Here is a 16,843-nt window from a genome sequence, read left to right as displayed (position 1 = left end):
CGCCGCCGCTTCCGCCGGCTGCCCCGCCCCGCCCCGCCCCCGGCGGAACCGCCGCCGCCGCCGCCGGAGCAGCCGTTGGGACGGGCGCGGGGACCCGTGGGGTGAAGCGGGGCCGTGGGGCTGCGTGCAGAGCTGGGGAGCCTTGGGGGGCTCGGGGACAAGCGCCATCATTGACCTGGTGACCTCCCCCTGTTCTGGTGACCCCCGTGATCTCCCCTAAAATTGCCTTCCAACCCAAACTGTTCTGTGAGTCTATGACCCTGGGAAGTCCTACAGCCCCATCAGCACCCCGAGGCTATGGATAACTCCAGGGAGCCCCATGACCCAGAGACATCGGATGGTCCTGGGGTTCCCCAGCACCCTGATACCCCAGGACGTCCCTGAGACCCCCAGGAGAGTGACTTGATTGGGGCTCAGAACCCCAGGAGCACCCTGGACCCGTGGGGGTTACGATGGTGGTGCTGGAACCAGGCTGCTGCCACCGGCGACAGTCACCTCCTGGGTTTGCTTTTTGGTGACACAAAGAGAAAGTGACATGGGCATTTAAGACCAGTTTAACCTGAAACCGCAAACATTGACATGCTTCAGTCGTAAACTGACACTAGCTGCCCACCGTACCCTGGCTCACAACCCAAACTGTTGGGGAGGCTCAGGTCTTCAAACTGAAGTGGGGTTTTATACGTCCCTACAAAGTCCAGTTGCCTTCTCAGCTCTCACGTATCTGCTGTGTCCACAGGACTTGGAGGAGATGCGGCTTCCGTAGGTGAACTCGTTCTCTGATTTTTTCTGGATTGTCTCCAGAAGACTCCAGGATCTTCCCTCTTCCATGCCTTTTCTTTGCAAGTGTTTGTGTTCTCCAAGAGAATGATGCAGTCTGGACATGGTCTCAGAGTCCTTGCTCAGGCAAAAATCCCACCACTTGTTTATGTATCAGATTGGTTAAGAACTTCAGACTCGTTTTCCGTCAACCACAATCTCCATGAAGATGGACTTACTACTTCAGAAGCTCAAAATCTTTGCTTATTGCTCTCATGGGCCTGATATACTGGTGGTGACTTTCCTAGGTATGAGCATGAAATCCCATAGGGAAGAGCCAGTCATTTTCTAGTGCTCTGACATCACTGAAAACCCAGTCAGAGCAGCTTATGCAATCAATAGTTAGCAATGTCCTCATCTAATTTATGAGAAGACTTCCTTGAAGTCAGCCCAAAAGCTTGAGCACATAAAACATGGGATGGGAAGGGACTATTCTTCTAATTCCCAGCCTAGATTTGTTCACAGCCTGTTCATTTCCATTTGTCCCTGTGCAATACTATCCTTGAATGTTCAGAGCTCACCTTCTGGAATGTGTCCTGCATAGAACAGTATTGGCTTCCTCTCATCATTTTTCTGGGCATGAAGATATCATCACCTTTCTGCTACATTGCTCCTTGAAGCCATGTACGTATCTTATAATATCCTGAGCCTTCTCTATAGTGGCAGTACCCACAATTTTTTTTTTTTTTAAATATATTTTGACCATTAATAAAAATTCCAAGGCCAGATCTAAGGTCAGATTCCATCAGCAATTTCCATCCAGCCTAACAATTCCCTTTCAACATGCCCGTTATTATCTCCCTATTTTCTTGAGTTCTGTCTTACAGTTCCTCCACTAGTCCACATTTTCTCCAGGCTAAATCCCATGGTCTCAGCACCACATGATGCTGCTGTAACACAGCTCCTGACTTACAACAAAGCTTATGACTAAGCTTTGAGATCTTGACCCACAACTTGATGGATTTATCTGTTCTTACATCACTCATGCATATTGCAGACATCAGTCAAAGCCTCCTTTAATGGCTAGTCCTCCTCTCCATTTTTCATAATCTTCTTATTGTTCCTAATATATTTTTGATATTAGGAAATCACACTCCAGTTAGGTATTATACTCTTTCTCTCTTGTTTTTTGTGCTTCTTCCTGCTTCTTTGGGGTATAAAATAATTTTACAATGTTTTCTTTATGGAAAGGCAAGCCTCTTCCCCACTAGCTTTGAGTTTTTCCAGTTGATTTTGCTGTTGCTCAAAAATTGTTCTTCTGAAAGAAGAACAAACAAACCCTTCTGTTCTTGTTCTGTGCTAGTTTAGCCTTCAACTCCACTTTAAAGGTATCAGCTCGTCATCAGTCAATCCTTATGAATGACTTTCCTGCAAGACTGTTTCTATTTATAGTTATTTTCCTCTTAAAGGACTAAAAACGAGGTTCAAAGTCAAAGATCTGAGAGATCTGAGCACCGTTCAAACTCACCTATGGTAATGCAAAATCAGATCAACAACGCTGAATGTGCTCCTGTTCCCCAATAAAAGCATTCCAGTGCTCAATGGAAGTGTTTGGGGTGGTGGATGCTGTAGGACATGTCACCTCCAGACTGACAGCTGCTCCAGATACCTGAGGACAGTAAAATGTTGTCATTGGCTTAGCGACTCTGTGGGTTTCTCCTTTCCCCTTTGGCTCACCAATCTCAGAAGAAGGGGTGAGTTTGGACCAGGGAGGGTGAAATGTTCTGTCTCCCTTTTGGTCCAGAGCTGGAGCTGAAGTTTCCTCCACACCCATGGAGCACCGTGACCTGCAGCCAGGGAGAAGATCCAGCTGCGGTGATATTTGCCTCCTCTTGTGGTGGCAACAAAAACTGCAACGTTTAGAAAACAGCTGGTGAGCTTCTGTCCATGCTGAAATCTAAGGGAGCGCTGTGCCGGGGCCAGGGCTTGTGTCTGGCTTAGGGACACACTTGGCTCTGAATATAGCGGGGGTACCTGGGTAATGCTTAGGGCTCACCATATCTGCTTCTTGCTCTTTGGTCCATGAGTCCTCAAGCTCAGCCCCTCCTCAGGAACTCTGACCCAAGAGGAAGAGCCTGCTCTGGGAAGTGCATTTCCTACAGTGTTTCAAACAGGCCTGGAGAGACGTTTGGACTATATACTGAAAATATCCCTGTTTGAATCTATGATCTGGAAAAATAAATAATGGTGACCTGTCCAAATTTAATCTATTGAGCTTTAACAATGCTGACCCATGAATTTTGATAAATATACTTCTACTATTAATAAAGGCACTCAGCTGCTCAACCGTTGAAGGAGGTATAAAAGCTTTCTGGCCGAGAAGCTACAATGCACATTTTGCTGTATTGCTTTCCATAAATCCATCCTTGGGATCCACCTGGCCATGCGCAAAGGTCTCTGGAGAGCATGGAGCTGGCACAATCTGCTCCCCTGTCTCTGTCTGTCTGGTTCTGGTAAAAGGAGTAAAAAACCCTATGTTTCAACCACTTCCAGCTAGATCCTTATTGATTTGTGTCAATGCAGCAGCTTGTTGCCAATTGAAGTCACTGTGACAGGAGTCTGGAAAAGAAGAATATAATGAAGAACTGTGTCCCTGGAGTATGGATCAAAAATTTGCTCTTAGAGTTGCATGTTTTAACTTTGGACAGAAACGTCAGATGATGCTCCATCACTGCAGGAGACTGGTGAAAGGCCGTTTGATGTAGTCCGCAGAGCTTTGCTATGGCCAGCTTTCAGAGTTATTCACAGATGGAAAAATAGGAGGTCAGTTGTTTCAGCATAGATAAATGTAAAGTGGCACAGACAGAGAAACATGATCTAAACCAGGGGAGGTTGAACTTGAGCTGGCTATTATAGCTCACAAAAAAGTTGCTGGAGTCCTCGCTGATGGTTCAGCGGCCTTGATGTGCAGGAGCCATCCAAGAAGCCAGCAAAATGTGGTGATATCACCAGGAAGGACTCTCAGAAAAGAAGGACAGGGCATCTTTTGCCTGCTGAGTAGGAGCTTGGTACACCCACATCTGTGCAGTTTTGGCCTCTGGATCGAAGGACACAGTGGACTTAGAGTCCTGAGCAGATCAAGCGAGATGATCAAGAGGATGGGGCATCTGTGGTATAAGGAGGTCCTGGGAAGGCTGGGATATTTCCCTGGAAAAAGGGGAGCAGAAAGAGCCAACATTAAAAAATCATAAAGTGAATGTGGATCTGATGCTCATTGGATTCTTCATGAAGAAGCCATTGATGAGTCTAATAGATTGGTTTAGAATGGATAAAATGGACTTCATATGGGGTGGGGGGAGAATGAGCTTCTGGAACTTGCTGCGACAGGAGGTTGTAGAAAAAAATAGGATCAGCAGGTTTGTAAAAGCTAAAGCAAATTCATGAGCAGCAGGTCAACAGGCAAATACTGAAAGCAACAGACAGGAATGCACCATCTGAAATTGCTATTATTGCTGCTGTGGATGCTGGAGGAGCACAATGAAAAATGGCTGGGTTCATGTGCTCTCCCCAGATGGCATCTCCTGCTGCTGGAAACAACACTGGGAGAGAAGAACCAATGATCTGACCAGCAGACCGTTGCCTATGTTCTCAGTTCCACCATCCCTAAGCAAATTCAGATCTTCTCAGATCTGGTTTGTGTGTGGTGGGAAGACGGGGCAACCAGCAGGAAGAAAGGTTTTGCATTTCCATTCATACCCATCCTTGTGCTGAAAATCTGATCAATGCCCACTGGACAACGTCAAGCAGGCCTGACTGAAAAATACTGTAATCTCATGGAAAAGGATTGTGAGTGGTACAATTGGAGTGAAAATCTGGCTAGATCTCATCATCAAAAAGACACGGTCAGCCACGAAAAGAAAGTGGGAAAACAGTGCAAAGTGGCTGTGGAAAATTTTTGCCATTTAGTTGATGAATGGCTCCAAAAGAGCTATGATGGCACTGAGAAGGCATCAGAGGCCAATGTCATGTTAACACAGATCTGCTTCTTCTCCTCCCAGATATAAAATCCAAGACCTGGATTCTGTGGTGAACATCTCCAGAGACAAGGGATTCGTGAGATTTAATGACTTTTTGGTCACTGGAGCTCACAAAATGGGACCTGGGTTCCTCACAGGTCCACTTTGAGTGGGACCAGCAGAAAGGTTTGCTAAGATGCTGCTTGCGATGTTAAACTTTTTGTGATGGCAAAGGAAAGCAGACAGTATTTTAAGTTCTGTCAATATTTGTTTTTATCAACCCCATCCTGTCTGGAAGCGCTTGTACAGCTGTGCTTGATGTGGTTGCTCTGCTGTGAGCAGTCTATGCTGTTAGGAACGAGATAAAATATTTGAGGTCCTTCCTCACAACTGGCATTTTAGTGAAAGTTGACTCTATTTTCTGTCTTCTACAATAACTTTTCCTTTTCTCACTGGCAAGATAGCCAGTGGAGAAGGTGGGAGGATCCTAAAAAGTGTGAATTAAAGTATATTTCAATCATTCCAGTATTTTCAGGCTGTTTGCCTGGAAAAAATGCCCTTACCTCAGCAACTGATTAAACCATCTCCACACAGCCAGTATCTTTGGGAAGCTGTGGAGGGTGATGGGGTTGCAGAAATGAGACAAGAAGGTCTTTCATCATTAGCAGGGTAAGAGGAGGAAACCAAGGAACTATAAACCAGTCAGCTTCAAATCACAAAAAAAAAACAGTGGGACATTTAATCAAAGAAAGATATGAGTAATAACCATGGCCATTGCCAAGAGTGAATCATTTCAGATAAGTCTGTTTTCCTTCTGTGACAGATTCCAGTCCTTGGTTTAACATTATTATTCACTGTTCCTTCATCAATAACTTATGTGTTGTAATGGGGAATGTGCTTATTAAATTCTCAGATGTGCCTGAGCTGGAGGGGCTGCAAGCACCCCAAAACACTGGGTTAAAATTCAAAATGACCTAGACAAATTGGAGAAATCAGCTGACTATGGAAAACCTGACATTAAGGAAAGAGGAACTGTCCAACCATAATGCAAACAAATTGCTTATGCAGCGGTATTTCAGCAAAAGACTTACAGGCTGAACCAATAATGAGTTATGCTATTGGCATATTGAATGCCAATGTGGGATGTGTAAACAGAAGAACAGTTTGTAAAACACATGATGTTTCCCCTCATCTCTCCAACAAGAGAATCTCTCAACTGGAGTCCTAAGATCAGCATCCAGCAATAAAACAGATCCACATCTTCCCGCTTCTTCTTGGCTAAATTTTGGATGGGAAATTCCTGGTAAACTCCCCCAGAATGCTTGACCTCCTCCAGAAGCATGTGCTTCTCTGTCCCTTTTCAGGAGGCATGCTCTAGGGCCACGACTTTTTACCAGATATTAATAAGAGTAGCGTCCAAGCTACCTGCACAACACTGTTTGCAGTGCAGTTGCACAGCTCCTCAAGAGACTGGTAAAAGCATTGTGATTAGGTAAGACATAGCCATCAAGCTTGTTTCCTGATGTCATTTTGTTTTCTCTTTCAATAAAAATGAACTATCATATGGTGACTATCATATGACAAAATATTATGTTGTTCTGTGGGTGTCTTACAACCATAGATGCTTTGCCAATCAAGAAAGAATGTTGATGAGTGGTGAGAAAGGCCTCCAAATAGTGTAGACATCAGAACAGGCTTTTGTCTCAACTGAAGATATTCCCCTGAAAGTGCCTGCTGGGACTCTGCCTCTTGAGTGCTGCCATGGCCTGGGTCAGGGGGCTTTGCCCCCCAAAGTTCACCTCCTTTATGTCTCCTGGTGCCATTCGGGGCTGCCGCTGCTGTGGCAGTGCAGAGATGCCTCCACCTCCTCAGCAACAGGGCTGCAGCAACACAAGCTGCAAAACCAACCCGGGCAGACAGTGGGGGAAGATTCGCCCTGCCCCGCTGCCCAGCACTGCTGTTCTGTGGCGCTGGGCAGGAACGCCAGCTCAGGGAGGGCCCAGCTTTAGAAAGCTGCTGCCAGTGTGTCTGATCTGTGAGGCAGGCTGTGTCCTGGGGCACATGAAGCCACGGCCACCAAGGAACATGCAGTGAAGGGAGCACAGGACTCGCCTGCCCCTGTGCTATGAGGCAGGAAGCTGCTGGGGCATCCTGCACTGGAAATGGGCTGCTGGGAAGGGCTCCTGCACCCCTCTGAGCTGGCACCAGTGTCCCCAGAGTGCTGGGGACCTGGGGCCGGCTGGAAGCCCATCCTGACAGCCTGCTCCTCCCTGCCTGGAGGCTCCAGCTCAGCCCTGCAGGCAGGACCAAAGCTTGGCCCTCCGCAGCCTCTGCCTGCCCCGATAAAACACCACGGCTTGAGGTCCCCACCTGGTGGCGGCAGGGACAAATGGCTGGGACAAAACTCATCCCGGCTCTTGGGAGCTTAGTGGGTCTTGGCCAGACAGATCCTTGGGAAAGTGCCACAGAGCCAGGATACAGTACACTGCCACACGCCATGTGCTGCCCGAGGACACAACACGGCATGGGAGCGGTTGGGAGCAAAAGTCTGGCAGAGGCAGCGGAGACAACTGCCACCTCCTCCCCCTCCATGCACATACTGTCCCTGCCTTGCTCTTCCACCTTCCCTGTCATGGACACACCATGTGCATAAAGACCCCATGAGCATCCTCTGTGGCCAGGTTTGGAGCATCTCGAGCCTGTGCTGGAGTTGATATCTGACCAGCTTTCTCTTCCCCTTCTCACGGTGCCCAGGTGTGGTGGGCAGCTGGGATCATGATGCCTATGGTGCTTTGCAAGAGAAACCCTGGGGGCTAGAATCACAGAATCACAGAATCACAGAATCAACTGGGTTGGAAAAGACCTCAGAGATCATCGAGTCCAACCCTTGGTCCAACTCTAGTCCGTTTATTAGATCATGGCACTAAGTGCCATGTCCAATTTCAGTTTAAAAACCTCCAGGGACGGCGAGTCCACCACCTCCCTGGGCAGGCCATTCCAATGCCTGACCACTCTCTCTGTAAAGAATTTCTTTCTAATATCCAGCCTAAATTTCCCCTGGCAGAGTTTAAGCCCATGCCCCCTTGTCCTATTGCTAACTGCCTGGGAGAAGAGACCAATCCCCACCTGGCTATAACTTCCCTTCAGGTAGTTCTAGAGAGTGATGAGGTCACCTCTAAGCCTCCTCTTCTCTAGACTAAACAACCCCAGCTCCCTCAGCCTCTCCCCATAGGTCTTATGCTCAAGTCCCTTCACCAGTCTTGTTGCTCTTCTCTGGACTCGCTCCAGCACTTCAATGTCTTTCCTGAACTGAGGGGCCCAGAACTGAACACAATACTCCAGGTGTGGCCTCACCAATGCAGAGTACAGGGGAAGGATCACTTCCCTTGTCCTGCTGACCACGCTATTTTTGATACAGGACAGGATACCATTGGCCTTCTTGGCCACCTGGGCACACTGATGGCTCATGTTGAGCTTCCTGTCAATTAGTGCCCCCAGGTCCCTTTCTGTCTGACTGCTCTCCAGCCACTCTGCGCCCAGCCTGTAGCGCTGCAGGGGGTTGTTGTGACCAAAGTGCAGCACCCGGCACTTGGCCTTATTGAACTTAATCCCATTGGAATCAGCCCATTTTTCCAGTCTGTCCAGATCCCTCTGCAGAGCCCTCCTGCCTTCCAGCAGGTCGACACTCCCTCCCAACTTGGTGTCATCAGCAAATTTGCTGATGATGGTCTCAATCCCTTCATCTAAATCGTCAATAAAGATGTTAAATAGGACTGGAATAAAGATGTTAAATAGGACTGGGGGCTAGTGGGGGTCTGTCTCTCTCTGGAGTCATTTGGGGTCTTTCCTGCCTCTGATAGGTTCACTGATGGTGACTGGAGGCTGTGGGGCTGTGGCAAGCATTCATCCTTGTAAGTGGCAGGGAGGAAAGGGGCCCATGGCGACCTTGCCTTGGCTCTGTGCTCTGGCTCTGCTGGGCCAGGTATGCTGGGGCTTTCTCAAACCTTCAGCCCAAGCACCTCCCAACCCTGGCAGGGACAGGGCAGCCTTACTCAGCACCTGGCAGGCTGTAGCCCTCCGGTACTATCTGCTGTCCCGTCTCCCACCACACCCACAGCTGGAGGAGAGCCCACGCTCTTCTTTATCAGCTGCCTGCAGCCCCTGCAGCCACGGCCACCCCCTGCATGCTGTGATAAGGGCCAGGGGCTCCACTGACACCAGCACTGTGGCACTCAGCACCACTTTGCTGCCTGTGCTCATTTTCCTGCCCCGACACCCCTACCCCACTGGGGTTCAGCGCTCAAAATGCAGGATCTGAGGCTGAGCCTCATCTGCTCCCCTTGCAGTCCCCCATGCCTGCTGTCTCCCCCAGCCTGCCAGCCCGCCTCCAAAGTGACATCCCCACAATGCAGCATTGCGTGGAAACAGAAGAAGCCCTACAATGCCACACAGCCCTGCATGCTAGGGCTGCACAGAGACATGCCCTTGCACTTGAAGGTCCTCAGGTTGTCCTCGCTGTGCCACCACACAAAGGGTCACAGGCACTGGGAGCACCTGCACCTCCCTGTCTCCTGCAAAAACTTCCAGCAGGAGATGGTCTCCAGCAGTTTGGCCTGAGAATGAACAACAGGTGTGTGGAGCTGGTGTGGCAAGAGGAGATTTCAGCATGGTGTGCTGGTGGGAAGGCCGGGACAAGCTGGAGCTGCAGAGAGCTCTCAAGAGTCAGACTCTGGCTGTTCCCTTCCACCAAGTGCCTGTAGATGCTTCGCTTGCTCACAGAGCTCCACAGCTAGCAGAGCAGTGTCTGCACCACCACCACCCAAAGGCTGTTTCCTCTCAGAGACAGCAAAACAAGAGCCTATTTCACCTACATGCCCACCTGGCAGGGGGGACCCCCTGTTTGGACCCCCAGCACAGATCTCTCCTGCTCCCTCCCCACGGGCAGCAACCAGAGCAGGACACCAAGGATGGAGCACAAATGGAACAGATTTTATTTCAGATCATTTGGTTGCTCACTGTTGGAGGGCTGGCAGTGGGTTGTGTCCAGCTCTAGCCATGGTGCCGCATCTTAACGGTACTTGGCAGTCAGGACGGTGCCCACGGCACACACGAACTTGTCCAGGGAAGCATGGACCTCCGGGGTCAGGAGAGAGGGGAAGTGGGTGGCCACCACCACCAGGAAGCAGTGACCCAGCAGCTGAAAGGCAAAAGGAGATGGTGAGCAAGGGGGTGAGGTGAGGGGGTAGCCAGAGGTGTGTGCAGAAGGGGAGCCAGACTGGTCACCCCTTCCCAGATGCTCACTTTGAAGTTGACGGGGTCCACACGGAGCTTTTGGGCGTGGAGGTCGCTCAGCTTGGAGAGGGCACCAGCGATGTCATCGACGTGGTTGGCAGCCTCAACCAGCGCATCCGCCACCTTCTTGCCGTGTGCCTTGATCTGAGCGGAGCCATGTGACAGGTCGAAGTGGGGGAAGTAGGTCTTGGTCTGGGGGTAGGTGATGAACATCCTGGAGGACAGAGGGAATCAGAGACAGTTGGGGACAGATGAGACAGAGCCAGGGCCACATAGAACAGTGACAGTTATGGATGGGGAGAGTATGGGGGCAGATGGGATGGAGTCACAGACAGACAAGAGATGGGGTGATGACGGATGACCACATACCTCTCCAGGGCTTCACCACCCAAATCACCGGCCTGGCCGCCGATTTTGCCGAAGGCGGCCTTCACGTTGCTCTTGTCGCTGGCAGACAGCACCATGGTGTCACCTTCTCGTTGGCAGCCCCCACACGGGTGCCCTCGTTGGCCGCCGCTGTCCCTTATATGCGGTGCCGGGGCAGCGCCCGCCCCCGGCCAAGCCCGGCCCGCCCCGCTCCGGCCCCGCCGCCGCTGGAGCCCAGCCAGGCGGAGCCGCCCCCCCGGCCAGCACCGCACCCCGCTCCGCTCCGCGGCACCGGCACCGGCTGGGGGGGTCTGGCCCCCGGTACCTGATGGGTTTCGAGTCAGGATTAGGGCCAGGGATCACATCAGCGCAGGCTGGGTGGTCCGTCCCCTCTGGCACAGACTGACTGCAGGGTTAGGCTTAGGTTTAGGCTTAGGCTTTGGTTTAGTTTTAGGTTTAGGCTTCAGGTTAGGTTTACGGTCTTCAGTGGCACAGGTGGAGGAGTCTGTCTCCCCCCCGGCGCAGGTTGGGTTCAGGGCTTGGAGCCAGGTACTGACTTGGGTCCCCCGGGCGCAGGCAGCCCTGGCACAGCCTGCATGTGCTCTGGCAGGGACAAGCGGGCAGGATGGAGGGGATAGAGGTAGAGGGGTGGGATTATAACTTCAATAGTATGGTGGGAGCCTGTGCCCCACAGACTGAACCTGCCCAGCGCCCCCAACACCCACATGCTTCCCTGTGGGCACCTGCACATGCATGACCCATTCAACACAGCCCCCACACACACACATGAGCTGCCCCTGTATGCACAGTGCCCCTACACATGCTGCCATCCAATGCAGTCCCTGTGCACACACCGTCTCTGCCCGCACACGCTGCCCCTATACACACACTGCCATCCAGTGCAGCCCCTATACACACATCCATATTGCCTGACTGCACCTACTGCTCTCGTTCCCTCAGTGCACCCCAAACCAGTGTACCCCAAAGAGTGTGCCCTTTTCCTGCTCCCCAAACCACAGCTGCACCACTCTGCATACAAACCCTGGAGCTCCCCTGCCCCGGCCCTCCCTTCTGCACATGTGCTGTGCCAGCCCCAGTGCCGTGGGGGACCGGGTCACCCTGACTCCTGTGCCAGGGGACGCTCAGCAGAGCCATGGGGATCAGTGCTGGGCACTGATGGAAGCACTGGCCTCCAGCAGCAAGAGCTCACAGCCCAGGGAGGAAGGCACGGAGCACTGCAGCAGCCCATGGTGAGCCCCGTGAGCCTCAAATGATGGTGAGGAAGGCATGGAAGGTGGTGATGGTGAGGAAGACAGGGAGGGTGAGGAAGGTGAGGAGGGCTGCAGTGCTTCCAGTAGGTTCAAAAGGTGGCGCAGGCAGGCAGGGGACAGTTCACACCCGTGTTTCCTCCATGGCTGATGGTTCTTATCATTTGTGTTCAGGGGAGATTAGCTCGAGCTGGCACCATTTCAGAGCAAGGGAGGAGGGGAGGACGGAGGGGCCGATCTTCTGGGAATCGGAGCCCAGGGAAACAACATTTGGGGTGGTGCATCTGCTGCCTGTGTGTGCATCATGGGGACAAACTGCAGAGGCAGAAGAGCCCTTCAAACTGGTGACACAAGAGTAAATGGGTGTAAATGCACAGGAAGACACTGGGATGTAGACTGGGATGTGTCTAAGGATGGAGGAAAAGCACTGTGGGCCCATGAGTGCACTTGGGGAGCATGGGCTGTCATAGTCCCATGTTTCCATACAGGCAGGCTCCCCATGTGCCCATTACCTGGCTGCTGCCTGTGCTTGGCCACCGCAGAAACTGCTCTTCATGCACCTTCTCCCATCCCTCACAACACTCTTCTCCCTCTGGTATCACAGCACAGAACAAACCAAAGGCTAGTTCATTATCTCCTAACCCATCACCTGTGATCTAAAGACAATGATTTTATTTTTTTTTAATTCATACTCCAAACTGCTGAAACCTGTGGCCCTTTGCTAGACCGCAACTCTACCTGCCCCTCTCTCACCCTGCCTGGGTGCCAGGGGAAGAGCAGACACACAGGGTGCTGCTGTTCAGCACTGGGCTGGCAGCTAAACAGCAAAATGGTTGCTCACTCACCTTTTCTTCTCTGGAGGGAAAGGGGACGAAATGCTTGTGGGTTGAAATAGAAACAGCTTTAATAAAATAATAGTAAAATAAAAAAGAAACAAAGCAAATACTCAGCCAGTAGAACATGTGTTCCCAGCAATGAACACCAGAGGTGGACACTGCAAGCACAGCGAGTTCAGTAAAGGTGCAGAGACCAACAGCAGGGCACAGGGAAGGTGCTGGAACCAGGTCTGGGGAGCAGGGACAGGAGCAGGAGCCCCCCAGGGACGGCGGCCATTGGGGAAAGAGCTGTTCCCAGAAATTTCTTGCTTAAATATGGAACTTAAATATATTCATGGTATTGAATACTTATGTTGGCCAACCTGAGTCAGCTGTGCTGGATCCACTCCTCCCTGCATTATATACCCGCTTACTTGCAAAACATGAGAAACTGAGGGATGACCTTGGCTTCCCTATCAATAAGTATCAACATCAGTGAGTTCTTACATTTCTTTCATGCCAAGTCCCAAACACTGGAGAGTTACTGGAAGAAAACATTAACTTTGTCCCAAGGTGCTATATTATTGTTCTCAAACTACATTCAAAAACAAAGGCCCATGCTAACTATCAATAAGAAAATTAACTAACCTCATGGAAAGTTACCTTCATTCAGCCAAACCAGCACGCAGGGCAGGCATAGGGGCACTTTCCTGGCAGTTGCTGGGATTTGTGGCTCAGGGGCTTGAGCCCAAGAACACTGTTTGTGCTTAATAGTCTGTGGTGGATATTTTTCACTCCATAAACTTTTCTGACTGCCTTTGGAGCTCATGCAGGCACTCAGCTCCAACAGCTTCCCCAGTAAAGTCCTAAACAACAGTCATGATAGATAGAGCCAGGAAGGATTAATTCTACCCTCCTGGAGAATCCTTCAAGGGGATGCCAGAACCGCTTGTCTTCATCTTTAGCCCCCGCTCCCCAGAGGGGTGCAGGCATGGCGAGGTGACAGGCTGAGCTCCATCGCTCTGGCCCTGCTACCACCATCAGCCACGTCCCAAGCTGGAGAGGGGGGTGTGGAAGTGGGCAAGGGTCTTGGTGGGGCACCCAGGCAGCCCATGGCCAGTGCTGCCCCCTGTTCCACGGCCTCCCTCCCTCCCACAGGAGCACAGCCCACCCAGGCCCCCGGCCCCAGCACAGACGGACACGATGCTGCAGCAAAGGTGTCTTTATTGATGGCACTTCGGCACGAGCGATGGCTTATCTGTACTTCTCGGCCAGCACGGTGCACACAGCCGACAGGAACTTGTCGAAGGCAGCATGTGACTCCGGGGTGTAGTCGTTGCCCAGGTGTGTGGCCAGCACCACGTGGAAGCACTGCGCCAGCAGCTGCAAGGCAAAGCAGGGCTCAGTACCGCCGTCATGGCCTCCGGATCCCCAACCAGGTCCCCGGCCCCCAACTCCCTGGCCCCTGACCCCCTCCCCCGCCTGCCTTGAAGTTGACGGGGTCGACACGCAGGTTGTAGGCATGCAGGTCGCTGAGGTCAGACAGGGCTTGGCTGAGGTTGCCCAGGCTCTTGACAGCGGTGCCCAAGGCGGCCAACACCTTCTTGCCGTGGTTGCGGACCTGGTCGGAGCCATGGTGCAGGTCGAAGTGGGGGAAGTAGGTCTTGGTCTGGGGGTAGGTGGTGAACAGCCTGCGGGAGCGGGATGGTCAGTGCTGACCCCCAGCCGAACGCCCCCCAGCAGCCCTGTGGGGCTCCCACCCAGTCGCCCCCCTTGCCCGTGGTTTCCCCAAGCTCAGCCCGCACCTCTCCAGGGCCTCGGCTCCACAGTCTGGGTGGCGGATCACCTTCTCCCACACCTGCAGGACCAGCTTCTTGTCGGAGTCGGTCAGCATGGTGGCGGCTGGGGGTGACGGGCAGGGCTCGGTGGTAGCAGGGCCCACCGGGACATCCTCTTATAGTGGTCAGCACCTCCGCCCCAGCGTTATCTTATCGACACCAAGGGGTGGGGGGCCACTGCCTCAGGGGGCCCCGACTGCCCTGGGAGGCCCAGCCCCGAGGGGGCCCCAATGGGGCCCAGCTGCCTTGCCCTGATGTGCCGCACTGCACCAGCCCCATGCTGGGCTGGGGGCTGGGGGCAGCACTTGGCTGAGCTGCCCCATGGTCAACAGCAGCCATCAGCATGTCCCATGGGTGCCACAGCCTCGGCCTCACAAACCTGCATGTCCTCAAGCCTCCTGTTGGGATTCACCATTCCCTTCTGGCCGGGCCAGGGTCCTCCCTGTCTCTGCAGGTGTCAGAGTAGATCCCACGTGTGTCCCCAGTCCCTCATGTCCTCCAGACCCCAGTGCATCCATCCCCTCTCCACCCAAAGACACTGTGAGCCTCAGAGCAGGAGCCACGGACAAGCCCTCCTGGTTCATGCTGGGGATCTACCACAGGAAACAGCATCTCCCCAGCATCCTGGAGAGACCTGAGTGGGGAAGAATCTCCTTTTCAGGTCCATGGTCTTCCCAAAATCCATCCTGTGATGCTTGTCAGGCCTGGTCTTCTTTCCTTCTTCCCACCCCAGTGTGTGTTGCTACCCCTCTGTAAACACTGGGACATTTGGCAGGGCATATGGTGGTTGGTGACTGTCACATCCTTCACTCAGCCTCTGTTAAAGTCTTTGGTACAAACTTGGAGTTAGGGATACACCAGTTGCTGACCTACCACCTCAGTTGCGGATTTAAATGTTTGGGTTGCCTGAGACCCACAAATGTAGCATGTTTGAAAAGCTTCTCAAAACACATTTAGAGAAATTCAGTGGCTTCAGAGCTTCTGCACTGTCTCTCTCCCCCTTGCCCAAACACAGTCTCAAAATTTTGTAAATGGGATGAGGACCACAGCTTGTAGTGCCAGCTCACGTTGTCCATCAGAGTGTGCTTAAGAATTTGTGCCCACCTTTTCGTGTCAGAATTCCTCTGAGACAGGCATGGGCAGTAAATGTAACCTGATCAATAATTTTCTCCACAGCAGCTCACATGGTGCAGTGCTTTAGACGTTTGACCCAGCCAGCCCTGGAAACACACTGATGTTCTGACTTTTCGTGAGCAGCGTTTGCACAGCATCAGGGCCATCTCTGCTTCCTACTCTGCCCCCACAAGGAGTAGATTTTGGGGTGCATGATATACTGGGATGGGACATAGATGGGCAGATGATCCCAACTAACCAAAGAGGTGTTTTGTACCATATAATACCATGCTCATCAATAAAAGAGAAAATAAGGGGTTTTGAGGGGTTTTAGGGTGGTTACCCTTTTTTTTTTTTTTTTCTCAGGAACTGGCTGGGCATTGGTCTGCCCACAGGAGGTGATGAGTGATTGCCTTTGCATCACCTGTTTTGTTTTGTTTTTTTTCATCTTCTTCCACTTATTTGTCACTTATTAAACAATTATTTACATTTGTATGTTTGCTTGATCTTGACCCCCAAGTTTTCCTGCTTTTATTCTTCCTCGCATATTCCCCTCATCCTGCTGAGGGAATGAGTGAGTGACTGTGTAGTACTTAGCTGCCCACCAGGGTCAACCCACAACAGGTACGTGTGGAGGATCGCTGTGCTTCCCCAGGCTGACCATCAGTTCTGCACTCTTCCCTGTCACTGCTTTCCAGAGAAACCCTTGGAATTTGTGGTCCCCCAGATGCCATCAACACTGATCTCCAGTGGCCACTAGTACTCCCAAATTTCAAATGCATGTAAACTTCCCTGTATGAAAAGAAGAGATGTCAAGCTGAGGGGATGGTCCCTTTACCAAACTTGTCTAGCAGGTGTGATACCCCAAAGTGTTCATGAAGCACATCAGATACCTTGTCCATACCCATGGAGAGAAGCAGCAGAAGACAATGCCCAGCATCGCTCTGGCCACATCCCAATATATAGCACTGCAGGTTTTATTCACAACAGGCTACAATAGGTTTTAGGTAGGCCAAACAAAAAATGTGGGTCCATTGAATATCCTAGCAGGGTAAAAGACTGTTTCCTGATCAGCCTGGAAACAGTCTTTGGTGGATATACCTTTGGTAAGCAGTAGCAGTCACGAGGCTCTAACTTGTTCTGGGCTTCTGCTCAATGTTATATTATTCCCACTGAGTATTATGTTATTCCCATTGAATTAGTACATGAATTCATTAGTAGACGAATTAGTACATTAATTTACACAGCTTAGTATTTTCCCCTCCATATTGTGTAGACATTTCAGAACACCCCTGCCTGAACAGCAAGGTGTAGGTGGAAGACATGGAGATGAAAGCACACAGACCATAGCTCACGTTTGAATTATTTATTGAGTTTTG

At 51.4% G+C, this 16,843-nt stretch overlaps 2 protein-coding genes across 2 annotated transcripts; both read right to left on the bottom strand.

Annotated features, from left to right (window-relative positions):
• Positions 1-9,740: 9,740 nt before the first annotated feature.
• LOC309445447 (hemoglobin subunit alpha-A) lies at positions 9,741-10,592 on the bottom strand. Its single transcript, XM_082064269.1, has 3 exons — positions 10,434-10,592; positions 10,074-10,278; positions 9,741-9,969 (listed from the first exon to the last, which is right to left on the bottom strand). The coding sequence occupies exons 1-3, from the start codon at positions 10,526-10,528 to the stop codon at positions 9,841-9,843; spliced, it is 429 nt and encodes a 142-aa protein (XP_081920395.1). The 5' UTR covers positions 10,529-10,592; the 3' UTR covers positions 9,741-9,840.
• A 3,128-nt stretch (positions 10,593-13,720) lies between these two features.
• Positions 13,721-14,434, bottom strand: LOC309445721 (hemoglobin subunit alpha-D). Its single transcript, XM_082064732.1, has 3 exons — positions 14,319-14,434; positions 14,000-14,204; positions 13,721-13,896 (listed from the first exon to the last, which is right to left on the bottom strand). Exons 1-3 carry the CDS (start codon positions 14,405-14,407, stop codon positions 13,768-13,770), a joined length of 423 nt encoding a protein of 140 aa, XP_081920858.1. The 5' UTR covers positions 14,408-14,434; the 3' UTR covers positions 13,721-13,767.
• Between the last annotated feature and the right edge of the window lie 2,409 nt (positions 14,435-16,843).

The sequence above is a fragment of the Streptopelia decaocto genome, assembly GCF_964273445.1.
Source record: "Streptopelia decaocto genome assembly, chromosome: 13".
In the NCBI taxonomy this organism is placed as follows: Eukaryota; Metazoa; Chordata; class Aves; order Columbiformes; family Columbidae; genus Streptopelia; species Streptopelia decaocto.
The sequence above is the reverse complement of the archived record's forward strand: the minus strand, read 5'-3'. Positions and strand labels throughout refer to the sequence as shown.

Bases quoted from the DNA above. Each gene is read 5' to 3' on its own strand.
- LOC309445721 (XM_082064732.1), bottom strand. From the start codon at position 14,407: ATGCTGACCGACTCCGACAAGAAGCTGGTCCTGCAGGTGTGGGAGAAG. The intron at 14,205-14,318 runs GTGCGGGCTGAG...CCGCTCCCGCAG, and splicing joins GGAGCCGAGGCCCTGGAGAG to GCTGTTCACCACCTACCCCC. The intron at 13,897-13,999 runs GCAGGCGGGGGA...TTTGCCTTGCAG, and splicing joins TCGACCCCGTCAACTTCAAG to CTGCTGGCGCAGTGCTTCCA.
- LOC309445447 (XM_082064269.1), bottom strand. From the start codon at position 10,528: ATGGTGCTGTCTGCCAGCGACAAGAGCAACGTGAAGGCCGCCTTCGGC. The intron at 10,279-10,433 runs GTATGTGGTCAT...TCTGTCCTCCAG, and splicing joins GGTGGTGAAGCCCTGGAGAG to GATGTTCATCACCTACCCCC. The intron at 9,970-10,073 runs GTGAGCATCTGG...TTTGCCTTTCAG, and splicing joins TGGACCCCGTCAACTTCAAA to CTGCTGGGTCACTGCTTCCT.